This window comes from Mustela nigripes, chromosome 4 (genome assembly GCF_022355385.1).
Source record: "Mustela nigripes isolate SB6536 chromosome 4, MUSNIG.SB6536, whole genome shotgun sequence".
Taxonomy (NCBI): domain Eukaryota; kingdom Metazoa; phylum Chordata; class Mammalia; order Carnivora; family Mustelidae; genus Mustela; species Mustela nigripes.
In genome coordinates this window covers 106,132,188-106,156,703 of record NC_081560.1, presented here as the reverse complement: position 1 = coordinate 106,156,703, position 24,516 = coordinate 106,132,188, and the positions used below count along the sequence as shown (strand labels likewise).

The window sequence follows — 24,516 nt, the reverse complement described above, 5'->3', positions numbered from 1 at the left end:
TTTGATTACTTTCACCTGTATCATAGGTTTATAGATACATTTTATTGAAAAATGTAGCTATGAAATATGTTAATTTCTTCAGGATAATTCAATCAAAGCTTATTTACACCTTTCCCCCAATTCTCATTCAGTTGACTTTATGGACAATGGTATTTTTGTCTTCCGATTGTTAAAAAAAGACAGTTGTTAAAAGAAACCAGTTTTTCTCTCTCACAATGTAACTGAAAATGATAGTAATATTACTAACAGCTCCTATTTAATGAATATTTCCCATTCAAGGGGCAATGCGTACAATACTGAACACACAGGATTTCAACCCTATACTTCCTTCACGGCAGAACACTGAAGCTCAGTGCGCTTAGGTAACTTGACTAAAGTCACCTGAGCGGAAGGCAGCACAAGCAGGAATTTGAAGTCTTCCTTTTCTCAGATGGTGGTCGCATGGAGCTGCTCAGGTTAGAAGTGTGCTACAGGTACCAGGATCGCAAGCTATGGCCTTGACCGCTCTCTGGGGTGGGGGGGGTTCTGTGGCGGCAGATGCTTTTGTTTTGGTCCTTGTTTTCCCTTTGTGGGTTTCAAAATGCCCATTAGATGGGACCTAGAGGATCTGATGTCTTCACTGGAGCTAAATAAAATAATATGCTATAGATCTGGACCTCTAAGATTCTTAAGAGAGCAAACAAACAAGAATTTCTCAAGCAAATATAAACAGGAATGAATATCTTTTACTTACGAGAAAGCACCCAGGCCCCTTTGTGATAGCACATTCCTCTCTAGAGAATCCAACCCTTAAGTCACCAGATGCTAGTATTTCTTAATGGACTGGATATACTATCCACAGGATTTTTAGGAAGTTTGGACACTCTGTCAGTCTGACCACTGATCTAAGAAAATGCATTTGGAAACCACAACAGGCCAACATCTTCAGGGCTGTGCTATGAAGCAGATGCATGACCATGCTTTATATCAGCAAACTGTGGAGAGGACCTAACAGACAGGAGTAAGAGAGAAGAGATGCCTATTAGTCAAGATAACAAACACATGCAAGCCAGGAGCCCATAGTACACATAGGAAAAAAGCATTTAAAGCAAGTTTAGCCTGCAATTTAATTACATCTCTCCTAATTGATACTCTCAGCACAGTACTGGGCTAAACGACAGAGCTAAGCTGATAAGATCAGCTCATCCGCTCAACTTTCGCGCTCAGGAAGCGGCACAGATGAGCAGTGATCCAGCGAGCAGCTTAGGACACACTGCTCACATGACAGAAAAGGTAATGGGGACGGACCTGCTGGGTCAAAAGGGTCAAACCAAGCAGTTATACTTTAAGTTGTAAATAGGCTATTGTCAAAAGAGAAAAGACAAATGTTGGTGAGGATGTGGAGAAACCTGAACTCCCCCACATGGCTGGTAGGAATGCAGACTGGCATTGCACTATGAAAAACAGCATAAAGGGTCCACAAAAAAACTAAAAATACAACTATCACATGACCCAGCAGTCCTCCTTCTGGTATGTATCCAAATAATTGAAATCAGGATCTTAAAATGACATTAGCATCTCACGTTCACTGCAGCACTCTTCACAATAGCCAAGATATAGAAAGCAAGCTAGATACCCATCACCAGAGGAAGGTGAAGGAAAATGTGGACCCAGGCACTGGAACATTACTGAGTCTTAAAAAGGGAGGAAAACCGTGCAACAGGCAACAATATGGATGAATCCCGAGGACATTACACTAAATGAAACAAGCCAAAGACAAATATTGCATGATTCCATTTCTAACGTATTTAGAAAAGTCAAGCTCATAGAGTCAAAGAGCAGAATGGTGGTTGCCAAGGGTGGAAGGAAGGGGAAAATAGGAAATTGCTGAGCGATGGGCCTAAGGTCTCAGGTAGGTAAGATGAATGAGATCTAGCGATCTGCCATATGACAGTGTGCCTACAGTCAACAATAATGTATTGTACATTTACAAATTTCAGAGGGTAGATCTCAACTTACGTGTTCTTCCCAGAATAAAATAAACTTAAAAAACAATTTTGGAGACCAAAAACACCCCCAAAACTACCCTGATGCATCAACTACAAGCACTAAAAAATAGCAAACAATAGCGTTTCTTCTTTCTCAGACAATTCTAAGAATCACATCATAATCTGGACTTGGTTCCCTTTCCTTAGAAACCATTTTGTTAGTCACCCAAAGCAACTATAGTCTAGATATTCCCTAGCAATTTGGAGGAAGAACAAGGAAGGGCTATCAGCCCTAGAATAAAACAAGGGAAACTAAATTCTCTACTCTAAAGGAGATACTTTGCTGAACCAAAATAAAGAAAAAACAATTCCACTTCATCTGGCTATTTGAAGAACAGGTGAGCAGACACGATTGCTGTCATATTAAAATGGGTGTTTGGATTCTAGACAGTTTCTACCCTATGGTTTTTATCTGAATGCCCAGAGTAAGCCTCTATCCTTCTCATCAGTTCCTCTGGCTGTAACGAAGGACAGGTTTAGAGAGAGGAACGCATGGAAGAACATATAGTACAGGGTTGAGAGCAACACCTTTGAAACTCAGTCTATCCTGAGTTCAAATGCTGCCTTCTTTGCTTAAGAATGGAATGATCTTGAGCAGGTTACCTGACCCTTCTGAACCTCAGCTTCTTCAGATAGAAGAATGGGATAAAATGGGATGACAGCCCCTACTCATCTGGATCACTGTGAAGATCAAATGAAATTCTACTTGGCATGTGCTTGGTGGTCATTTTCAAAAAAGGAACAAAACATATTTGTTACATCAGGTGTTTCAGGTCTCTTGCCAATACTTGTTACTGAGAAAATTTATGAATTTAACACACAACAACAAACATTTGAGTCTCCCATACTGAGTGGGAGGAGTGGCTACAGGAATAGGCATGTACTTGCTTTAGCAAGTACAATAAAATCCTCATTGCAGGACCTAAGGGCTGAGTATGTGGGTGCTCACTATTTTTGTGAAAATTCTTCACCTGTCTGTATGTTTTCATTTTTTCATAATAAAATGTCAGGGAAAAAATTTAATGCATAACAGAAGAATTAAGAGATTACAGAGTCAGGGGCGCCTGGGTGGCTCAGTGGGTTAAGCCGCTGCCTTCGGCTCAGGTCATGATCTCGGGGTCCTGGGATCGAGTCCCGCATCGGGCTCTCTGCTCAGCAGGGAGCCTGCTTCCTCCTCTCTCTCTCTCTGCCTCTCTGCCAACTTGTGATCTCTGTCTGTCAAATAAATAAAACCTTTAAAAAAAAAAAAAAGAGATTTCAGAGTCAAACTAAATTATAACAGAACACCATTCAAAGCTAGATCCTTAAGCAAAAACACCGTGAAGGATGCCAGCAATGTCCCAATTCCTGCTGAGCCTCAGGCTATGGGATGAGCCACGTGACTCAGGGCAGGACAACTGTCTCCTGCTGGAACCTGCATGACTGGGTCAGCACAGCCCAACAGGTGGATGGTGAGGCACACTTAGATCCAGAAAAGACATCCACCTCACAGCTCGCCTCCACCACTACACAGATGTCTCATTTCCAGGTCACTGTTTTCCCAATCAATCAAGAGGCTAAAAATAGAACAATGTGCTAAATTCTAAGAGCCACAGCATATAACCAACTGAAGATATGAACACTGCTTAATTAAAGAGAAAAAGATGTCCCTTCCCCTTCCGCCCTCTCTTTCTTCCTGGCTTCTGCCATTTTAAATAGATTCCCATATAGTCTTTTTCCCTTTATTAGTTTTTTTCGAAATAAGCTTCCAAATGAAATCAAGACTGGGAAGTTGTTCATGAATTCCTTGCATGTAAGTCCTCTATCCCTGGAAGGAGACAGCCAGAAAATGACCCACAAACACTGGCTTCATTTCTCCACACTGTCTAACTGCCCCATGAAGCCCATGGAAGACTTTGGTGAAAGTCTTTGGACTCCTATGGTGAAAGACTTTGGCCAAAGAGAGAGGGAGTCCTGTAATACCGCAAGAGACCCAAGTTCAAATAAGTATGCCAGGCTTAGAACCATAACCCACTTTTAACGATGTAGTTTGGAAAAAGAAGTGCCACCCTAAAAACCTTACATACCGAGAATGTCTTCATGGGTTGGTGACTGCCCAGTAAGCTTAATCCTTATTATCATTATTATTTTTCATTTATAAGAATCAACTAATATCCTATGGAGAGCGAAAGCTCTTGTGTATTTCTCAAGATTCGGACTTATAAATAAAGAGTTACAAACATCTGGCTTCTAAGAAATGTACAGCCACCAATAGTTCTTTAACCTCAATGCCATTTTCACCTTATTTACTAAAGAACAGTGGCTCACACTGTTCAGGGCTAAAGCAAATTGTAATCCAGACCTCCTAATATTTCTCTTTTCCTCTATCCTCATCAAGGACTCTTATCTAAACCACTTTGCCTCCTGCTGTGGAAATGGTTTATATTCTTAAAGGTTTGCTCTCAAGAGGGGGAAAAATGGTACTTAACCACTAACCATAGTAGTAAAACGCCAGTAATGTGATATTGCCAGGACCCACACACGGTCTATTTCACGTAAATTGTAGGACAGATGAACTATACTTCAATAACGTGATCCCAGGGCTCTGGGGCCACCACTGGGCCAGCTATTAGCAGTCACAGAACTGGGCTAGAAGTCTGCACAGTGATAATCACTACCATGATTCAGTGAGTGCCTACTGTATGCCAAGCACTGTGATAAAAGCGTTATTTCAGTTTCATTCTCACAACCGACTGCAAAGGTAGATACTATCACCTCCACTTTACAGTGGGGAAAGCCTGACTCAGGAAAGCGAAGCAAGTTCATCAAAGTCATACAGGAATTCGGCAAACTGCCTTGTGTCTCCAGAAGCTGGTGGTGGTTCTGCAGTTAGATCCTGTCCATTTCTAATGCCACTAGAGTAAGATCTGACACCGGATGTTTACATCCCTGAGCCCCCACGGTCACAGGGGCTGTGATGAGGGTGAAGTGAACCAATGCTCGTTAAAGCACACAGGGAAATGGCCCACGCCTCATGTGTTAGCGACCAACATCAGCTAAGGAGGGGACACCTGCAACACTTTTATTCCTGGTAAGTCATCCTTAAAAACTCCCAGAGTTTAACCGCCCCCCCCCATCTGTATTTAAGAAACTGGAACACTTCTCTATCAGGACACTATGCCGGGAGGTGTTCAGAGGATTTTGCTGGGAGGCAGAAAAGAAGATAGACACTGAAGTAATGATCGTGACCTGGTAGTTTCCAGTCTTCTCCAGTCTTGTTCCTCAGTTCTTCTCAAACCATTATATCCTACATAGGCCTGCTTTGTCCATACTCTGAGCAATCCCAACTATGCACTTATTTCTCTTTCTAAGGCAAAAAATTGTTAAAACCCTACCATCCACTTCTGTCTTCAAGTACAAAATATCTCAGACTGAAATGCTCTGACCATATGAGCCATGGGAGTAATACACACCATTCTGGTTTTAGAATCACAGTCATATGCAAATGATTTCGCTTCACCTTGTTACAAAAACCCCTCAAAGTGATAACTCCCCACCCATCATCCAAATAGGTAAAGGAACTTCTCAGCTGACTTATGTGGCAAAAACTTCTTTGTCACACAACTCTGTCTCCTACTGCTTTGTTCTAAACAGTCCCCAAACAGCTTATACTGTATCTGTTTAATTGGCACAAGTCATTCTCCTCTCATCCTTTCTGTTTGTATCACTTTTACACTAAGTTATAAGACCAAGATGTAAAAAGTAGTGGTAGCTCCTTCTTGGCATCCTTCTCCCGAATAGGTGTTTCCCTGAATCACGGATCCCTTCAATACCCAGTATTACTTTGGACATACATTGGGCCACGCTCCGGAGATACAAACAGTGAGCAAGAACAGACCCAGCGCGAGCTCTCGGGGACCTTACAGTGTGGGGGAAGGGACCTACTGCCCTGAACAACGCACAATCACACCCATGCTTCACAGGGGAGGGTCTGACCTCATTGTCAAGGTCCCGAGGGCTCTCCCGGTGGGCTTTCTCTAGCAATATTTGAGCTGAGGAATGATTAAGGGTCAAGGAAGTGCCAAGAGGCGAGAAGGGCCTTCTACAGAGACCTGAAGAGGGAGCATGGCTGGGTGAACGGTGGCCAGTGTGACTACAGTGCAGACACCAAGGAGAAGCCTTGTCTCGGCCAACACTGTGGAGGCTGGGGAGGGCCAGCACAGACCCCTGTGCTCAAACCAAGAGTCTCCTCTCCATGCCACGAACAATGGGGACAGGCTGAAGGGTGGGGACACGATCTGGTTTGTATGCTGACTGCAGTGGGGAAACCAGATCACTGTAATTCACAGTGGTAGGGGACAGCCCCATCAGGAGGCTGCTGCAGGGATCCAGAGAAAAGGTGACAGCAGTTGGGCCCGGACCAGTGAAGATGAAAATTTCTATTCAGAGGGTACAGGTGGACAGGAACAGGTGTCAGCTCCGTGTGATGAGCTGCGCGTGCACAAGTGCTCTGAACTCCCAGCCACAACCTGTGGGAAAGATGTTCCGCCTCACCTTTTCCAGATGAGAGTGCACAGAGCAACTGTCCTAAGTCCAGGCAGGAAACAACAGAACCCGAACCCACAGTTACTTACCTTCAAAGCCGGCTACAAAAATACCATGTAAAAATTGGAAATACAGTTAGAAAAGAGGGACTCTACAGCAAAGTTTCAAAACTTAAAAGTTCTTGAACTGCTTCACTCAGGTCTCAAGTGATGAGCCCTGAAGACACACGTGATTTTAGGTTTCACTTTACTAAAATGGATTCTCTTTGGACGTTCTTCACTCCTAGAAGGCTTACCTATTTCAACATATCGACTTGGCAAGTCCCTCAATTCACTGGCATGCCGCTCTTTCACTGAGCAGACCTAGAAAATAAATTCACAGGTTATTTTACTCAGGTGATGGAAAACTCTTTGTAACATTTAATTCAATATATGATACTTTTGTTAAATTAGCCATGTAGCGCTGAGAGGGAGTGCACATAATCTACTCAATGACTTAAATGACAGAAATTAATTTCAACGACATATAGCAGCCATTACTCATGTTCTCCAACATTATTCTTCAATAAAGTCTTATTCAAGGACAAAGAATGGAAACTGTAATATCGTTTTAACATGTTTCCAGTGACCCATTCTTTGCAACTCTACGTAGGGACGAAGTACTACTTAGGGCCTACTTCTATCATCATCTAAACAAAGCTCTGGCGGAAGCACATAACCAAAAGCTCAGTGGCTAATCTGCACAGCATTCACATTAGGGCTTGTGTTTCTGACTACATACCCATCATTTATTTCACTCTTGCTAAGTAATACTTTGCATAAGTGGCATCAAGCTCTTCTCTCAAGTGTTTTAAAATTTTTTAAAAAAAGTGTTTCGTAATCAGTGTATTATATACTTTTAATCAGAGTTAGGCAATCTACAGCCTGTCCTTGACTGGTCTTTTTATGATCTGTAAACTACAAAGAGTTTTTTACATTTTGAAAGACTAGAAAAGGAAGGAAGACAGAAAAATATTCAGCAGAAACAGTATATAGTCCACAAAGTCTAAAATACTTACTAGTTGCTACAGAAAAAGTTTGCCAATCTCTCTTTTAAGTTATATGGATACAGTTTGGATATATATGTGTGTTTGTATATTTAGCACGCGCACGTGCGCGCGCGCGCACACACACACACACACACACCCCCCAAACAACCCATGTGTATTAACCATGGCTATTTTAGTGTGACAAGACTATGGATAATTTGTTTTCTTTATTATATTTTCTAAAATGAATATATTCTTTTTATTTTTTAATAAGACAACAAAAATTTACGTTAAGTTCTGCCATCAAGGTAAGACAATCTGAAGTTAAATACTGATTCTATACAAATTTCATCAGGGATCAGGTTTTTTCCTTTTTCTTTAGGTAACTATTAAACAACACAATAAATACTACTACCCTAAATTTAGCTACAATATAGGAAATTCTAAAATACAGAAAAACCCAAAGAGGAAAAAACAAACATTACCTACTGTCCCAGTACAAAGTGAACAAACACATTAATAATTGTTTTTGTTTGGAAGCTACTTTTTTTTGTTGTTTTTTGGAAGCTACTTTTATTAACCCAACAATTACCATAAGTAACTTAATGTATTATTTAAATATTTTTCCACAGCACAATTCTTTAACGTATACAGAATTTCACTGTCTGAGTGTACTGTAATTTTCTTACAATACCCTTTTAGATATCCAGTTTTTGCTTCTAACCAACCTGAAGGCACGATTCACATACTTGGATAGAAAATGTTTGGACTTTTGTTTCCCTAGGATAAATTCCTAGAAGCCGAACTAACGATGGATGGGGATGTGACCTCACGTTCGGTCTGTTTTGGTTTGGTTGGTACGCATGCCCAAACTGCTGTCCAGCAGTGGGGGAATACAAGACAGGTCCTGCTCTAACACAGGACTCGAACCCAATGCCAGGGGCGGGGTGGGTAGGAACACTTGCTTAGAAGTGATTGGCAATTTTCTCCCAATATTGTTTTTTGTCTCCTATCCATCTCAGACAATGTCCTGTCCTCTTCCCCAATTTCCTTCTCCTTTTGTTAGATTTTTGATTCTTCTGTCCACATTTGCTAGGGAAACTAGACTGTCTATCGGCCCAAGGGACAACTGTCTTAACATGCTGATAAAACCACATGAATAGGGTCTCAAATTGTTTGAAGCAGAGTAACAGAAAGTAAGTGAAAAATATTAAGCAGAACTCTGAGCAACTACTGGGCACCAATCCTGAGCTTTGGGAGAAACAGACATAGCTCTTTCCTTAGAAAGAGTATGGGAGCAGTGAGGAAGACACACAAAGAGTCCTTTTACTCAAGTGGGAAGGGCAAGTACAGAAGTACAAAGCAGTGGTGTCTACCAGCAGAGGAGGAAGGCTCCTTGGGAGAAGGGAACTCAGGCTGAGGCTGGACTGTTTCTCTGGCCCCGTGATAAGCTCTCTGAAGACTGGGACGTGTGGAAGTTCTGGCAGCTGGGCTCTCCTCTCCATCCCCCGCCCCTCCCCAGTTCTGTGGTCTGAGCTCTATCTCACACCTGCTTCAGAGGAGCAGCAGCAGCTGCAGGTGGGGGAAGAGTGAAATACTGCCCTGAGCTCTTGTCCCCCCTAAGAGCAGATCAATGACCTCAAGAGCCTTTATACTGATAGGCAGGTTCTTACCCATGAACACTAATGTGCTTCATCCAGCAGTCTCCTCCACTTCTCCACTGACCTAATGGGCATCTCAAGTGGACCCACATAAAAATATCTCCTGACTTGCCATCTTAAGTGTTACCCATGTCAGGAAAAAGCAGCTTCGGTTCCCAGCTTCTCGGGTTAAAAGAGTCACCATTGTCTTCTGTCTTCTTACATCCCACATTGAACCATCAATAAATATGACAGGGTCTACCCTCAAAATACACCCAGAATCCAGTGATTCCCCACCAGCTCCACGAGGCTGACCAACATGCCAGGATTTTTAGGGAGGTTCCTGCAGTAGCCTCCTACCCTATCTCCCATCTTTACGAACCCTTCATTGTTTGGCTCTATGCAAAGTCCAAGTTTGATTGTTTAAGTCTGCTGTTCAAAACCCCTCTGCTGGCTTCCCACCTCACTCAAATTAAAAGCCCAAATTGGGGAGCGCCTGGGTGGCTCAGTTGGTTAGGTGACTGCTTTCGGCTTGGGTCATGATCCCAGAGTCCCAGGATAGAGTCCTGCCTTGAGCTCCCAGCTTGTTGGGGAGTCTGCTTCTCCCTCTGACCTTCACCCCTCATATGCTCTCTCTCACCGTCTCTCTCTCAAATAAATAAATAAAATCTTAAAAAAAAAAAAAAAAGCCAGAATTGGCAACAAGGCCAGTGAGCCCCTCCACAATGCATCCCCTCCTACCCTCCTCCCTCAGGACTTCTAGCTCTCTCCTCTACACTTGCTTCATCCACTCTGGTGATAACGGCTTTATACTCCACAAAGACATGCCAATCACACTGCTGCCTCAAGGATTTTGCCCTGGCTGATACCCTTGCCAACATCCCTCTGGCACAGATCTCCCTCCAGATCTCTACCAAAGCACACGTACCTTATGACAGAAGTCTTCCCTTGATCGCTCTATATTACATGGCACCCACCCCTGGCCCTTTCCCCATTTCCCTCTTTAACTACCCTCCTTGCTATTTACCTCCATCAACGTGGCATACTCACTTGCGTGTCTGTCTTGCCCCACTAGAACATCACGGGAACTCGGTAAGTGGTTGCTGGCCGAGTGAACGAATAAATGAACGGTTCAGACTGCACACTCTGCTACACCCTGTGGCTGTCTCCCCAATAAGGCTGCTCTCTGAGAGGAAAGATTATGTCCTATCTTCTCTTCCCTCAGCAGAACACGGGGATTCTCAACTGAGAAGTACCCAACATACTACTAATTGAGTCCAAAGAAGAGGAATCCCCAATAAATACAAAGAAACATTTGACATGAAAAAATTTTCACACATGAGTTGGATCATAATCTGGGCACAGTGAAAGCATATTAGTTTCCCACAGCTGCTCTAATAGATTACCACAAACTTGGCAGTTTAAAATAAAGGAAATTTATCCTTTCCAACTTCTGAAGGCTAGAGGTCTAAAACCAGTTTCACGGGGCCCAAATCAAGGTGTTGGCAGGGCTGTACTCCCCGCAGAGGCTCTAGAGAATCTGTCTGTGACATGCCACCTCCGGCTTCCGGTGGCTGCAGAACAGCCTTGGCTGTGTGTGACGCTCCAGTGTCGGCCTCTCTGCTCACGCTGCCTTCCCCTTTCCTGTGGCGGTGCTCCTTCTTTAAGAATACTCGGGAGTGCATTTAGGGCCAACCCAGATACTGCAGGACAATCTTCCCATCTCAAGATCCTCATTAATTGTATTTTGTGCCATATAAAGAAACATTTATGGGCCGTGGGATTAGGATGTGCTAACTTCATGGGCCACTATTCAGCTTAAGAAAGAAGGCATTTCCGGTAGCATTCAATAAACTTCTGTGTCCCTAAAGCTTAATTTTCCTTGTCTTTCACCAAAAGAAAAGAAAATCACAACTTTAAACAACAAAAAGCCACTTGGTCCATTTAAGGAAATTTTAAAAAGTATCAAGAACCATTTATTGGATGAGTAACCACACAAATGGGATAAGGAGACTAGAGAATCACTTTTCGTTTTTTTTTGTTTTGTTTTTTTAAAAACCCTAGACTATTGGGCATGCCTTCTCTTCTGCTATCCTAAATATGAATCAGGTTACGTTCACTTGATACATGAAAACAATTAAAGAAAGGAGAACTAGAATGATAGCAACCTAAGGGCCAGGAGGACCTTACCTCAAGTTAACAATGCTTGTTTTGGTTAGTAAGCAGCACCGCATTAGTAATTTTTGAGTGTTCCTTTTCCAGAGAAGAGTACATTTTAAATAACCATGTCTCTTTCAAGACTATTCTAGAATTTTGCGGCAAAATAATGACAATGAGGTTTACAAAGCACTTACAACATGTCAGATTATGCTAAACTCTTGGTAGGCATTACCTCACTCAACCCTCCCCAGAGCTCAGGACGAGAGAACAATCCATACTCCCATTTGTGGATGAGGAGAGTCAGGCTTAGGTCACACAGGAAGTACGTGTCAGACCTGTTGGACTCTAAAGCCTGGCTGTGCCACCAGACTGTCGCTGGGATAAGGTCTTGTACCATTCGTAGCCACTTTTTGGTTTATTTTGTTTAGATTAAGCTATATATTTTTAAAGGGAAGTCAACAACTTTGGGTTCTGAAATGCCTAATACAAGACTAACACTGGTACACGAAAAATAAATGTGAGCTTTGGGCCCTCTTTTGTACAATGGCTGAATTTCATTTACCCAGGCACACAAGGAGCAGAAGGCTGCATGCCACAAAACAGCCCCTAATCTTATCAATAATAAGTCTGGGCCTCTGCTCCACCCAACTATGACCAAGCAAGTGGGATGATTCAGTTTTAACATTCTCTTCCCACGATCATCAACTCTAATGAAGCAACTAAGGGGAATGGAGAGAACAATAAAGAATGGGAAACCTGACAAACCAACGAAAAACAACCACAACCACACTTTCCATAAATAGCTAAGGTCGACCAGGCAGGGAGATTTAAAGATCACAGGTGGCCGCAAGGAAGAGCTCACAGTGTGTTTAGCACGCAAAAGGGAAAGAAAGACCGTATCTCCAAATTTCTGCGTATGAAAAGATTTCAGCATAAATATCACACAACGTGAATATTCAGGGGAAAATATTCAGTGGCTTCCGAGAAGCCACTCAAGACCTCATATTCCTTCAGACCCTCCTCAGTGGATCTATTAACAACATGGACTTATTATCAAGACAAGCAAACCACCTTGACCGAAGTCCCCCAGCCGATAATCAGCGTCACGCTGTCCTTCCAGCAGAGGCTGCACGGATACATATCTGGGCGAAGACTTATGTCATCCCGGGGCACATTGGTGATTCTCTGCTTGGAAGTGATGTCAAAAATCTTCACACCCTGAAAAATACAAGAGCATTAAGTATCCTCTACTCAGGAGAAGGAAAGGAGAGGAGAACTTATTAACAGCCCCTGCCACACACCACCAATAACCAGCACCGGGAAATATTGACAGTGTTTATTGAGCACCGCTGGGAGCCATGTGAAAGAAAATGCTTCACTCCACACAAACCCTGTGAGAACCCACAACAAAAGAAAACCTCTACCCTTCCTTGGGGACAAAAGAGATTTTATTAGTAGATGGCATCAGGGACTCAAACACAACACAAATGGGAAATGGGACAGATATCCACCACCGCATTTCCAAAATGACGGACAAGTAACATTTCTAATTGTATTGTTCCACTAAAAAAAAAAAAAATGGAGCTTTTTTTTTTTTTAAGAAAAGCTTTGAATGCGACAAACCACTATGTGTAAAGAAAACTATACCTGACATTTTAAAGCACTGAAATGGAAACACCAAGCAAGCAGCTAACTAAAAATAAACCAAGAGGCCACAGGTTTGTTTACCCTTAACTGTGACCTGGGAGAAGTTTAAGAAAAGTCCTGAATAGCAAGGTGGATTCTGGGAGAGTTCTACCATTAAAACTGAATAGGACAAATTTACTAAATTATACCTTGAAATTTCAAAGGATAAGCCAGATGTCAAAAGCTAATTTTTAAAGTTTCTACTCAGCCTTTCTCATATTGAGTAAACTTTAAATAGAATGCAACACCAAAAAGGCAGGCCTCTTTTTCACCTGTGATTATATGGGGAGTAAAATGAAATCAGCAATATCCTGTACTTGTTCCACAGCAACATACTTGCCCTTGGCTAATAGGCAAATGGTATTTTCAATATAGCATTCCCAATGCAACCCTTCAATTATTAAGATGCCTTTTCATTTTCTTGGCTATTCTCCATGCCTCGGGTTTCTTACTCCAAGATAAAGTCCAGAATATGTTGGGAATTACTCTATTATGAAAGCCGAAAGCAATCTAATCTCTTTAACCTTCCAGGTATGAGAGCAGTTGCCACTTATATGTCTTAGAAAAGACCAGTGGCTTCTTTCCCTTTGTCACAGCTCTCCCAATGTGTCTACTTTTCTGGCTCTGAAGAAGGATCAGGAAGATGAAGATGTGATTTTACCATATTATTGGCCCAAGCAATCAGGTGGCCTCTCCACTTCACGCTCCTTATGTTCCCTTCTCCTTCATGCAGAACAGAAGACTTCCATCTGCTCATCCAAGATCGTTCAAAGAGCAGCAACTAGGACAAATACAAAGGATGTTTAGAAACTGAGATGCATATATTAGGTTTCTTACCTTTTTTTTTTTTTTTTTTTTGCTGGCCCTCGGAATGTTGAAGTTACTACAAAGTCAAGCCACAAGATGGCACCAAAATACCAAAATTCATGGAGAAAAATCGTCAGTCAAGATTTGTGTCACAGAAAGTTCTTTAAATGATTGCCCAGAAATTAATTTATTTATTTTGTAACTGGGGATATCAAAACTTTGTAATTTTTTTCCTTAAAAATAAAATACTAGTCACAGCTTAAACTGTAATAGTCAGAAGAAGCCTGTTTTTCATTTAACCCGAGAAAAATAATTTTACAATCATGTTTGAACAGTAATTCATGTCATGAAATAAGATAAACTTGCTTTAGGATTAAACTTCTTTAAAAAGTTCATAGTTATCCAGGGTCTTTATTTTAAAAGGAAGAATCTATTTAAAAAAAAAAAAATCTGCTGGGGAGCCTGGCTGGCCCAGTCAGTTGTACATATGACTCATGATCTCAGGGTTTTAAGTTTGAGCCTCACACTGGGTGTAGAGACGGATTGTAAATAAAATATTTTTTAAAAAAATAATCTGCCAGATAAATTTTATTACCAATATAACTGGTTAAAATCTCTAAGACTGGTGAAGATGTAGTTCTAGTAATTCATGCATTATTAAGGACACAGTATTTTTTTCTTGATGTACCCAATTTAAATCCCTTAAGACATTTATATAACATAACATACAAAATTTATATATATATAATTTACAATATATAACTTCATGTGTCCTTTCCCACCCCTAAAGGGGAAAAACAGGTACCAGGAGAAAGAGAATAAATTCACATTTTATTTATATTTCTCAGTAACTAGGCTCCCATAGCCAAAAAGGGCAAACACAAGACAAATAAGCACCAAAACCTAAAATTCAGTAAGTGTCCACATTCACAAATACACCGAGAATGGTCACTTTAAAATGACATAAACATCTGAAGTTCTCTATTATCCATGAAAGGAAAGGTGGCTTCACTGGGTCCATAGTGGTGCTACAGACCATGCGGTATCCCATCTTCCCATCAAACAGATACAGGATATCCTCTTTGCTCTCAAAGATCTTCCCACTCATCTTGTCCCTTCCCAATCCAGGTTCTAAGTAAGAAATCACCACCACCACGATTCCCTATTCCCAGTTAAAGACCTTAGGTCCATCTTCTGTGATTTTTCCTCTCCCTCCACCATGATGCAAAAAACAGAGCCAAGGAGGTCGCTGAATAGGTTCACTATTTTGTGACAGGTTAAGTTTGAAATCTGGGGAAGGAGGGAAAAGCCTCAGATTATCCTTCCTGCTACACATTCAACTAAAGATGGGTAACTAGAAACAATTATATTAAACATGAGGAATTGATAAGATCACATGTCTATCTTCCACCTGTGGCTTGGATCCGAGGGAGGGGATTTTCAGAAGTGGGCTGGGCCCCAGAAGCACCCCATAACCACCTGCTAGGAGGAATGGCTGACTGGGTAGTGAGGAGGAAAGCGTGGTGTCGCATGGCATCAAATTCCTCTCTGTCCGATCCCATCTAGAGATGACCAATGCTGTGTGAGAGGGGAACATTCCACACTTGTGCTAGGAAAATTAAATATGCCCCCAATTCTAAATGAAGATGTCTATAAAATACGACAGAAACAAGACCTCAGTGAAGGCCACGATTTAACTCATTAAATCTGGGAAGTGAGTGATAGGACAGATGCCAGCAAGCCCAAACACCTCCCACTCAGCGTCATGGCGGTGGAGGTAAGGGGCGGCATGGGAAAATTGCACTCAGGGACACAGAGGGAGTGGTCAGCACTGGTAGTTCAACCTGAGTAGCCACTCAAGCTGTCGCTGGGCCACACAGCTTGGAAGGAGAAAAGAGGTCTGGGGGCACTGTGGTGGGTGCCCATCAGTGGCAGGCTGTGCCCTACAAGAGAACCTCAAACTGCCTCAGTGGATACAGCAAGCAGGCTCTTAACACAAACACCAATATTTACACCCTTTGGAAGCCACTTCCCCAACAGGCAATTGTGTTCCAATTCAGGCAGGAAGGAAAACACAGAACTTCCTTCTCCTACCATGTCCAGAATAAAAGATTTGGACAAATCCTCACAAAATCTATGACAAATTCACAGCAACTACAACTGTGAATACTGAATATAGACTTCTCCCAGTAAACAGGAACAAGAAAAAACACCAGCCATATGGAAGAATCCAGTATTTGAAAACAACAGGACTTATCTAGGGAATAAGGGAAATCTCCTACTCCTGATTCTACATGAATGAGACCTTCCATCAAACAGACAAGAACTTTAAAAAATAATTATTCTTCTCAGGTGACAACAAAATTAAGCAAACGAACACCAAAGGATAAGAAACACAGAGCAAAGCTGAAACTAAAGAACAAAACAAAACAAACAAAAAAACTCTATGCTCTCGAGTAAGAGAGGAAATCAAACTGTGACCAGAGCACTTTGAAAATGAGCACACAAATACTGCACATCTGAACTTTAGGGGATGAAGTCAAAGTTGTAAACAGGATAAATCCATAGCTCTAAAAGTCAGTAATGAGCAGAAACAGATGTGGGTGCACTAGCTACATGACAAAAACAAACATTTCTTATTGAGAGATATAAAAGGAGAGCTACATAAATGTACATTATGTTCCTGGATAATAAGACTCAAAATTCTCACTGATGACCCAAGTTTTAGTAGTTAATCTGTGATTTTAATGGGAGCATAAAGAAAACCCCAAAGGAATTATTTATAGAACTTCCCAAAATGTTTTCAACTCATTTGAAGATATGTGAGAATAATAGGAATTTTTTTAAATGAAGCGATTTGTGGCTGGAAGGCTGGGTGTTTAGTAAAATTGTTATTCAGAACAGTACAGCAATGGTCATACGCAGGGAAGCTGGTGCCCTCAACTCACAGCCTTTCTGGAGAATCCTTTAGCACTGGGGAGTCAAAGCTTTAAAAATGACCTCAGAAGTCTGTGCCTAGATATTTATGCTCAGAAGTTATCAGACAAGTCAGTAAAGAAGTATGTAAAGTTATTGTAACAGCTAGAAATGGACTAATGACTGGGAAATGATCGACTAAAGCGTGGCAGAGCTAGATCACCCAAGAAGAGGATGCATCCATTTATAAATAATTTTATACACCTACGTTTATTTAATGTAAAAATATGTTCAGGGCCATTAAATAAAAAAGCAGATTAAAATAGTATTAAATATGATGATCTTTAAATAAAATATGTGTATCCATATAGAAAAATCTGAAGGATACCTTTTAAAGTAATTATAATTCTAGAAACAGGTGGTAGGAGATTTATATATTATTTCTATTTCATGATTATTCTGCTTGGAACATGTGAATTATTTTTATGTTCACACATAGAGAGCTGAAAATCCATTCTCCAATTTTGATAATCAACATAATTTAAGAGAACAGCTGAAATAAAACCGTATCAGCAATTCAATGAAACCTAGAGAAAGAAGGAATGTTTCAGTCATAATAACTATGTGTTAGAATTAATTCACATAAACTGTACCTACTTTTTAAATAAAACGTTAACTTTATAAAAATGTTAGTGAAGTCTTGCTGCAATTCCAACCAAGAACCAAACTCAGTCCCACTGAGCCTTTCTGCCCACGGTGGCTGGGCCCGCCTCCTTTGTCTCCTGCTCCAGCTCCAAGGAAAACTTCCAGCAGGGGGCAGGAAGAAAAGGAGGGAGAGAAGAATTCTGAATTCCCTGGTCTCAGGGTTGAGTCTGACCTTCCAGAGTTCTATTACAAAACACCCTGTGTACCCTGCTCTGACATGGGATCAAGGAAGCTTCTTCCTTAATATTTTTCTAGTACAGACAGCACACATCATCCTGTGGCACTGAGGAGTGCTAAAAAAAAAAAAAAAAGGGATGGGGGGAAGCTGATATACTGTCTTCTGGAAAGGAAAACAAATTTTAACGAATTTACATTACAGTTTTGGACATGGTTTGTGTTATTTTCTGATGTTTCTCAAATAGCAGCAGATTCAATCATTTTCCCTTCATATTTTATGGATGACAAAGAAGAAATGATGTGTACATAAATGGCCTTCAATATATTAGGGAAGCAAATTCTTTTTTAAGTCCTCCTAATTTCTCGGTTCTGTATACATTTTAGGGTCATGCTGGTTCTATCACGGGATAACGAACACCACCCTGTATCTTGCTCACTGGCACTCATGTATACTTTTCAGACCCCAACAGGCTGCAAATGCATGGGGGAAAGAAACCACATTGACTTTGCTAGACGCACAAGGCACGATGAACAGGAGATACTGAATAGGCTTCCCTGGCCCTACCAGTCTCCTCCTTTCTTCCCTTGTCTATGCACACAGTGTGCTTGATGCAGGAGGAGCTACATCACATACCCAGCCCGTCAGTTACTCAGCCCATCTTCAGTTAGTGATGTCCCGAAAGCTATACTGGCATCTGCCCTGATCTCAAAAACCTAAGGGAAGGAACCCTGTGGACTGACTGGTCCACAGTTACTACATCTTCGATGTAACAACATCCCTTGAGAAAGGGCTCATTTATATTGACTCCCTGTCCTACACCTGAAATGTTGGTCCAGTTCCCTTTGCTAAGCAGCAGAAGAGATAATCTGTGCATAACAGATCACAGATCTGGGAAGTGCTTTTAGGATTAGTCTTCCTCTATTCAGTTTAGCTGACTGTAGTTCCCTCATTTCAGGAATGCCACCTGGCCTCCCACTTGGCCCAAATGGTGATGATTTAAACTGGGTTTGTGTGCTGCTGACACGCCCCCCATCACTGCCATGCCCTCTTCTCCTGGTGGTCTAGCCTTCGCCTGCTTTTCTCCTCTCTGGTACCTCCCCTGGTCCTTAAGGCACTTATTTCTGCCTTCCCTTTCCACTCTACTTTCTTCCTTACTCATGAGTCCTACTTCCCAATCCATACATAGCAGAAAACCTTAAATGTCAGCAAGTAATTATGGAAGCATCGCCATTACTGTTCTTTCAAACTCTTCAAATACAACTAGGCAGCACCTCAGGATTTGATTTGCAGCATTGTGTGGGACCCACGGTTTCACCCAGGAGGGAAAAGGACCAGATAATCACTCCCCATCTGCTTTTTTAATCCTAATCTACGGGAAATTCAAGCAGAAACAAACTGTCTGGCAGGAATGCCAAGGAAAGTTCCACTTCAGTGATTTAAGAAATGATAAGCTGCTCTTCTTACAAACAGTCTACACTAATTTAACTACAGCAGAACTATCTGCCTGTATTTCACTGATATTTAATAAAATCCATTTCTTTCTTCTAGTCATAAAACTGCCTAGAGACCTACTGAGCACGAATGTTCTACAAAGCATTTAAGAGGGTAAGTCATTGAGTGAACTACCTTTAAAAGCAACTGGTTAATTTATTTGGTTCATCTTCCACATCCCATAATATTGAATTGTCATTATCACAATACTGAGAGCAATTTAAGCTCAATGGGAGCTAAGTACATAGAGAGGAAAAACTGTTTCCAAGAGGTCTATTTTTTGTTGGAGAAAGTATTCTAGGGCTTTATTTCCCATAAATCCACATTCTGGCAGTCAGCACTCTTGGTACTTATATTTCAAAAGGAGCCCTCACATCCTCAGCAATATACTTTATTCTCCTATGTTTTGTGCTGATAAATCTATCTAGTACTTTGTTACACTACCAAGTGGGAAGGATGCACATCCTAGAATCTTCCCCACACAGGGCGGGATTCCTTTTGGGCTGTAATAAAGCCACCGATTCTAGCAACATAACACCCATCATTACCCATCTCCCATTCTTCCCTGATGGAGGAAAGGGAGGATGATTGGCCCCTTTTTAATCATCTTGTGATCTTTCAAGTATATAAATCACTTGAGTCTTTCAGGCTTCCTACACACTGGCGGCACCGCTCTCTCTGAAGCAGACAACAGTGTGGGGAAGAATGGCAGGGGTGGAGGAGCCCACAGGCGAGTCCTGGACAGCAGATGCGTTACTGTAGGAAGGACCGAGGGGCTTGGAGAAAACAGACTCCATAAAGACAAAATACCAAATCCCAGAAGATGCTGGAGCTCGAGATAATAAAACTGAGAGAAGAAAGAAAAGGAAAACCCAGCACATTAGAACATGCCAAAGAGATGAAGGACATAAGGATGGGCAGGACCTGACACAGAAGAATTTAAACATCCAGAGTATATATAAAATTTATATATAAATATATAATATATAAATTATAATAAATATATAATTATATAAATATATATATTTATATATAACTTATATATATACATTTATATATAAATGTATATATATATATATATTTTATATATAAAAGATTAGAAATGAAATCCAAGAAGTCAAGAAAGCAAGTAAGAAAAAATGAGCGAGCACAGAGAAGAGCTGGGATAGTGTTGGGGGCTGCTGACAACAGGCAGGAGTCCTGGATCTGGATGAAGGCAGAAGTGACCACAAAGAGGGAATGGCAGGTGCCTCTGTCTTGCTTCCTGCTTTAGCTCAGTACCAAACTTTAACACACACAGCTTTTCCAAACACCATCCAGAAAGAACATAAAGCATGTAGGAAAAGAAAGAGAGTTTTCTGAATGCAGTATTGCTTAAATTCAGTGGTGATTTGCGGGATGAGTTATAATCCTTCAATCTCCTTTCCCTAGAGGTAATTTAGTGTGTTTAAAAGAGGTTAAATACGGGTCCAAAACTGCTACCACAGGAAGTCTCTGTACCCAGACGTATTTCCAGGGCTTGCTTGACCACTTGCTTCCGAGCAATGTCTGAGTAAACACAACACAACACAAATGCAACGCAGCTTTTGGACAAAAGCCCCTGAAGTTAACCAATCCCGTGAAAACGCTTTGAAATTTGAGAAACACCCTACTGACATCAGGTAGCAGTCAATTCAGTGACCAAGAATTCCAAGCTACAGGTTCAATGAAAACAAAAAGAAGCTAAACACTAGAGGTGACATGTAGGAGCACTCTCCTTTATATTAAAAACTAGTGATGACAGATAGAGATCTGTGATCCACCTGCCCATCAATATGGGTTTAGCAGTTACCTGTGGCTACATGTGAGGGAGGCTCCTACTTAAACCAGCAATCTGCAATTTCTGCATATGCAAATGCACAACTGCAACTATGATTTAATTTAAAAGTAAATAAGGTATTCTGAAATAAATTTACCAGTTAAAAAAAAAAAAACTTCCATTATGGTCCCACAGACTTAGCAGTGCTGGTGGTCAAGCCAAACACTTTGGGTCTGTTTTTTAATTTGCAGCTGTTTAAGGATACATTTCCTGGGGCTGGTGTTAAGGTTGAAGCCATTTAGCAGCAGCATAAACACAAAAGTCATCCACTGGGTGATTAAACTTGAGTTAATGCTCTGTGCGATGCATAAGGATCTCTAATTTTAAATAGGCATAATCTTAATCACAGATGACTGGAAGCATATCTTCACCTGGTGGCGATTATGAAAAATATAAAAACTGCCAAGTCTTGAGGAATGGAAAAAGTCACCTGATCACACACCTGATTTACATGTTAGAACAAGCACTTAACTCAATTGAAAGTAAAGCAGAAGGGGAAAAAATAAAGAAAAGGGCACTGTCTGCAGAATAAACCAAGTCTCCTGAACTTGCCCTTCAGAGGGCACACTGCTCTGTCCTTGACAGCCTCCATGCAAGTGGGAGAGCTGATGGTTTGAGAGCAGACTCACATGTATGTAGGAGCTTCTTTGCGCCCTCTTTTTACAGACTTCAGTGTCTACTCTAAGTCTCATTATGTCTCCTATATAATGCCTCCCTGGGAACAAGAATAATTATTCCAGATTTAGCCAAAATTGGAGAAAAGGCTGCAGGCTATTCAGTAAGCAGCAATAATTTGTGCTCAAACTGACAATAAATATCAAATGGACAGTCTTCATTGTCCTGGCTTCTATGCTAATATTAAAAGCTGCCCCAAGCAAAGAATACAATCAGACAAACCACAAAGGAAGATATATGAGTGGCCAGTAAATAAAAATGTTTGAAATTGCTAACAATTCAAAGAAGTTACAAAACAGAACAATGGACTATCTGTCTTTGTATGTCAAAACTGGCAAAGAAAATGTGGAGAAACACGTAGCCTCATACACAGCTGGTGTAAACTGGTATGCTTCCTCAAATGCAGCTTATGTGGTGGTATGCATCTAAATCCTGAAAAATAATCAGGACCTCTGACTCAGTAATCCCAAACCTGGGAATCAGAGCTAGTGTCAGTTCATGTCCAAAGTTTTCTAGCTTCAGTACAGCATGATTTATGATAACCAAAACCAGGATACAACTTAATGGTCTTACCTAGGAGTTAAGAAAAAATAAATAGATTAATAGGATGGAATATTATATAACCATTAAAAATGCTTGAATTAAGTTAGACTTCAACAGTGTAGATAATTTCATGTGATTTACAATGTTAAGTTAAGCAGAGATCCAAAATATTGAGGTTACTTTATATATTCTTTTATTATTGCCTTTTCTTACAAAAATAATGCAAGTATCTTTTTTTTTTTAAAGGAGTTATTCATGTATTTGATAGCATGCATGCTGCAAGCACAAGCAGACTCAAGGTGGGGTTCCATCCCAGGACCCTAGGATCATGACCGGAACTGAATGCAGAGGCTCAGCCAACTGAACCACCCAGATGCCTCAGTAATGCATGTTTTCTTAAAAAAATAAAAAATTTAAAAAAAGGGGGGCAGTAAATGCCATGGAAATGCCACTCATTATCCTGCCCAGACATTGTTAAAGTTAATATTACTAATATTGCCAATAATTTCAGAGGTAGCCTTTCACGAACATTTCAATATACACAATTACATTTCTACAAAAAACAATAACAAAACAAAACAAAAAAACCCAAAAAAGAAATCAGAGTACATACACACTTTTGTAAAGTACCTCCACACAAACAATCTAGCAAATGTCGGGCATTTTATTCGTTGCAACTGAGAAAGAGAAAAGCGGACAGACAGGAGTTGGCCAGGCACTCACAGCTAGCCTTGGTGCTCTCTGGGTGAACATAAACAATTTTACAGAACACCAACATCAGACAAAACCTCGTGACCATGAAAGAGCAGGACAAAAACAAGACCACTCCATAAGCATGTCTGAACACAGACAAAATATGAACATTTTCCAAGCCACATAAATGATCAAATATCTCCCTATCCTGGCTAAAATGAGAGACTGCTGCTTCTTTACCAATGATATATTTTTTTAAAGATTTTATGTATTTATTTGACAGAGAGAAATCACAAGTAGATGGAGAGGCAGGCAGAGAGAGAGAGGGAAGCAGGCTCCCTGCTGAGCAGAGAGCCCGATGTGGGGCTCGATCCCAGGACCCTGAGATCATGACCTGAGCCGAAGGCAGCGGCTTAACCCACTGAGCCACCCAGGCACCCCTACCGATGATATTTTTAGCCTTGATTCTTTCCTCCTCCTAGACAAGATTTATTAACATACCCAACTGTAGCATTACTCTTACTTCCTGAAAACTGAAAGGAAACAAACAACAGGGGAGCAACTGCAAAGGCAAAGGAGGGCAAAATTATCCCACAGGGATACATACATATATATACACATACACGTTCTTCCCCCTCAAAAGGCTTGGTAATATTTTATCTCATTTTCCTGTAAAATCACCATTCTGATTCATAGTCTAATGGATTAACTGCTTTCCACCAACAGCATGCCACCCATCTACTTTTGGAAATATGCTGTATGCCATTCCTAAAATCCAGGCACTGTGTGTTCACAGCTCCTAGTGTGGACCCTGACACAAAGTTTGTGTTCAAGAAGCAGAGATTTGGGCAAAACAGTCCTGTGAAAAGCCTGTGATTCAGCTTTTATTGGTGACGACAACCTACAATACTTGCAGCTAAGATGCCTTTGTTTTAATAGCTATATCTTAAAAAAAGAAAAAAAACCTCCCAAAGTTAATGACAGTATTTACACATCTTTTATATGGGTAGACAACACCTCTCAGTGTTCATGACAGTCAAGGTATTAAACCTTACAAGAAAACAATGAGCAATCTGGAGCAGGCAATTATTCTTACACAGTCACTAACTACTCAAAATACTTAAGAAAAACCACAGTACTCTCAGCACGCAAAGGAAGATAGTTTCAGTAAGGAGCAAAGGATGGTTTGATTGCTCCAGGAAGACAGATGGCAAACTGACGTCAGAATTAGGGGGAAGCTGCAAACAATATGGAAATATTACGTATGGAAAAGTGAGCTGAACTCATGAAAGAAAAAAGCTTCTATTGTCAAAAGGTTTTTGATGGATATGAAACAAGAGAGATCCCTGAAGAAAACAAAGCTTCCATCTCAAAAGACTCTGGGAATCTGACATGTTGATATCAAAAAAGCAATGAATATTTGAAACAAGTGAACCTGATTTTGAAAGCAATGAAGAATGCCTATCGACACTGAAATGATTTCTACTTTAAGAATTGGGTTTCTGGGGCGCCTGGGTGGCTCAGTGGGTTAAAGCCTCTGCCTTTGGCTCAGGTCATGATCCCAGGGTCCTGGGATCGAGCCCCGC

General features: G+C 41.0%; 1 protein-coding gene across 3 annotated transcripts in view; it reads right to left on the bottom strand.

Moving 5' to 3' along the window:
* Positions 1–24,516, bottom strand: part of VPS41 (VPS41 subunit of HOPS complex) — a 182,834-nt gene that overhangs the window by 66,465 nt on the left and 91,853 nt on the right. For all 3 annotated transcript variants that reach the window (XM_059397245.1, XM_059397246.1, XM_059397247.1), the window contains 3 exons: positions 13,726–13,845; positions 12,450–12,596; positions 6,847–6,913 (listed from right to left, as the gene is read on the bottom strand). In XM_059397245.1, the coding sequence (XP_059253228.1) occupies positions 6,847–6,913; positions 12,450–12,596; positions 13,726–13,845 (334 nt within the window). The remainder of the gene's footprint in view (positions 1–6,846; positions 6,914–12,449; positions 12,597–13,725; positions 13,846–24,516) is intronic.